This window comes from Cryptomeria japonica, unplaced genomic scaffold (genome assembly GCF_030272615.1).
Source record: "Cryptomeria japonica unplaced genomic scaffold, Sugi_1.0 HiC_scaffold_66, whole genome shotgun sequence".
Lineage (NCBI taxonomy): Eukaryota > Viridiplantae > Streptophyta > Pinopsida > Cupressales > Cupressaceae > Cryptomeria > Cryptomeria japonica.
Genome location: NW_026728888.1, coordinates 276,136 through 279,210, shown reverse-complemented (window position 1 = coordinate 279,210; position 3,075 = coordinate 276,136). Strand labels below are relative to the sequence as shown.

Here is a 3,075-nt window from a genome sequence, read left to right as displayed (position 1 = left end):
TTGAATGTAGACAAACAAGCTTTCCTATGATCATATCCAATAGCCTTGTTAACATTTTGTGTGAATATTTCTACCATTTGTTTCTGTGGGATTTCGCAAGAGCATCTGCTGGCTAGATTTCTCCATCTTTGTAAGAATGATGCAAAAGATTCTCCCTCTTTTTGCTTGGTGTTGCACAAGGTAGTAACTGAGACATCTGTTTCAATGTTGTAAGAGAAATGCTGAATGAATGCCTCTGCCAAGTCGCCCCATGACTTAATACCAGGAGGTAATTGAGAAAACCATTCCATAGCTTGATCGCCTAAGCTCTGTGGGAACAACCTCATCAAGTATGTTTCTTCTGCCGCTACCTCAATGCAAGCTGTGAAGAATTGTCTTATATGTGCCTTGGGGTCTCCTCTCCCTCTATATTTGTCAAATTTTGGTGTCACAAAGTGTGCAGGAAACGGAGGCATTGGAATACTCTTATCAAAGGGATAAGGACATATATCTCTCATAGTGTATGTAGGTTTTGATGTATTAAAAGTAATTAAAGCATTCATCAAACATAATTAAATGATGTAAACTTGAAAAGTAATGGTTACATTTTGTCTAAACTTACAATACTCCTAAACTTCCTAACACATGAAAGAATACCGAGTTGACTATTTTGGTTCTTAAAAAGAATGAGAAGAGTTTCACATAGTAAAAATACACATAAATGAGGGCATTAGCTTCTTGACCTGCATAAGATACATAGACTAACAAAACAAAAAATCAAGTATCAATCATGATTTAAAATTTTACTTTCAAATTTTCATAAAAAAACACAATTTTCTAGTGACATCCATCAAAGGATTCCCAAAGCTCTTCCATCTCAAAATACACACTTTAATTTAAAAAAAAACAAAACCATTTCAATAAGAAAAACATAGACACTTAGTATATGTACATATTGTAAAACACACTATTTCATAAAACCACAACACCTTAGTACTCCAATTCAATCTCTTTTATAACCCTGGACAAACACATGCAAGGAAATCTTGTTATACACTCAAAATTCATACAATGATCATTTTCTTGTGCAAACAAGATTCATACTCACAACTATTTCACTATATGCTCAGAAATGCATGAACATAGTTCTATTTTGCATCGGTAATATTCTAACATTAGTAATCTATTTTGTACCAACAAAATGGACATACATTATATTTTCATTATGCAGCCATAAAATGCATATAAATAATTGTTTCTTTTGTACCCATAAAATGCGTAAATATTATTATTCACTTTTTAACTCCAAAATAAATACAAATGATGCTCCTTGCACATAGATGTGTTAGACTAGCAACCTTCCTTTTTGAATAATTTACAATTGAGGAACTCCTATCTAAACATCTAGTATAAGGTACAAATTGATTGTGAAAATATTGGAGTGCATGTACACCATTTTTTACAATAACTATTTTATCCTCTATAGTAGATTATCTTGTATAACGTTAAGAACCCTATCCAATAGAAGACACAATTATCATTATTGAATTTTATGTGACAAAAAATATACAAAGATATACAATTAAGAATGTATATTCCATTTAAACAAATAACTTTACGTTCTTTCAACAAAATAGTTTTACCAATATTTTTATTAATTTATATGTTAAAATTTTTATAAATAATCATATGATTATAGTAATAGGCGTAACCTGTCTTAATGACAATAGGAGGAGAAGCATCTCATATCTTAGCTATGAAACAAGTCTTTAAGAAAATATATGACACCTAATTTTTAAATATAAAGAAAATAAAATATCAAAGTATATATTTATTTTTAATATTCTCTCGGAACAGTGTATTGCGTGTGAATTACGCTTCTCTCATTACTGGTAAAATGACAGCAATGTTTTATTGATAATAAGTGGTGAGCGTTGCAACGGCCTACGCGGCTACACCACAGTGTCAATACGAAGATGACAACACTTATTAATATATTAGTCCACACACAAACATAATCCTATATATATCTAGGGACAGAATACAATAGTGTAGTCTGTACCGGAGGGGCAAGCGAATGTGGCCGTATCGTCCTTGGCATAACTGTAGGCCTGAGGGCACTGCTGCTTGAATATCATTGAGTAGTTTGTCGCAGGACAGCTGTTGGTATAGCTGCCAGTGCAGCAATACTGGTCTGTTTGAAAGGCAACGCAGGCACTCTTGCATCCGCCGGCAACCTTCAATTCAGCAGGGCACACAGCGTTCACGTCGGCTTTGCATGCAGGGGCAGTGCACTGTGCATTGGTAGGGTTGATGGAAAGAGGAATATTGAAGCCGTCCACTAGCGACACGTCGTAATAGTCCTGGTCGCTCTGAGTGTACTCGGCCAGCGTGGCGGGAACAGCTCCCGAGACTGTGCAGCTCAGTTGGCCGCCGCAGTCACCGGTTTGACAGGTTCCTTTGCCGCTCGCATCGAAAGAGCAGCCGGTTCGACCCCAGAATCTTGCCGACTGTGTCCCCGCCGCCAAATTAACCGTCCATGTCTGACCCTGGGTCAGCTGCTGCCCTCCTCCGGGTAATCCCGCCGCCCACACTGTGTACCCGCACTGGTTCTTTATATCAAACTTAACTGCTCTCGCCTCTGTGACAAATAATACACACATACTATTATTGTTAGCCTTGGAAATGTTTATACTATTCAACCTCATACAACACGCATTATGTTACTATGACAGCTTACCTTGAATGTAAAGAGATATGGCCATTCCAGCCACAAGAAGAAGCGCAAGATCTGATACTTTTGCCATTATAAGTAGTATCTATATCGCATACAGCAAAGACTGAATGAAGATACAAGGAGGGGTATGTCACTTATATAGAGAGCTCCACCTCCTACGAAGGTAAGAAGGAAGCAAAGAAGCAAAGACCCGACTTTAAGAGCCGTATATCACACGAAAGCCCTCTTGTCCTTTTATAGTTTTTCTTTTCCCAATTTGTCTTTTTTTAATTTGTCTAGGTTTTATATGAAGATGCGACCAGAACATCTACAAGAAGCGCAAGATCTGAAACTGTTGGCATTATACAGCCTGGATTGAA

At 36.8% G+C, this 3,075-nt stretch overlaps 1 protein-coding gene across 1 annotated transcript; it reads right to left on the bottom strand.

The window, feature by feature from the left end:
* Positions 1-1,785: 1,785 nt before the first annotated feature.
* Positions 1,786-2,861, bottom strand: LOC131045881 (pathogenesis-related thaumatin-like protein 3.8). The gene is made up of 2 exons (XM_057979546.2): positions 2,720-2,861; positions 1,786-2,620 (listed from the first exon to the last, which is right to left on the bottom strand). The coding sequence occupies exons 1-2, from the start codon at positions 2,784-2,786 to the stop codon at positions 2,010-2,012; spliced, it is 678 nt and encodes a 225-aa protein (XP_057835529.1). The 5' UTR covers positions 2,787-2,861; the 3' UTR covers positions 1,786-2,009.
* Between the last annotated feature and the right edge of the window lie 214 nt (positions 2,862-3,075).

Bases quoted from the DNA above. Each gene is read 5' to 3' on its own strand.
- LOC131045881 (XM_057979546.2), bottom strand. From the start codon at position 2,786: ATGGCAAAAGTATCAGATCTTGCGCTTCTTCTTGTGGCTGGAATGGCC. The intron at 2,621-2,719 runs GTAAGCTGTCAT...TATTTGTCACAG, and splicing joins CATATCTCTTTACATTCAAG to AGGCGAGAGCAGTTAAGTTT.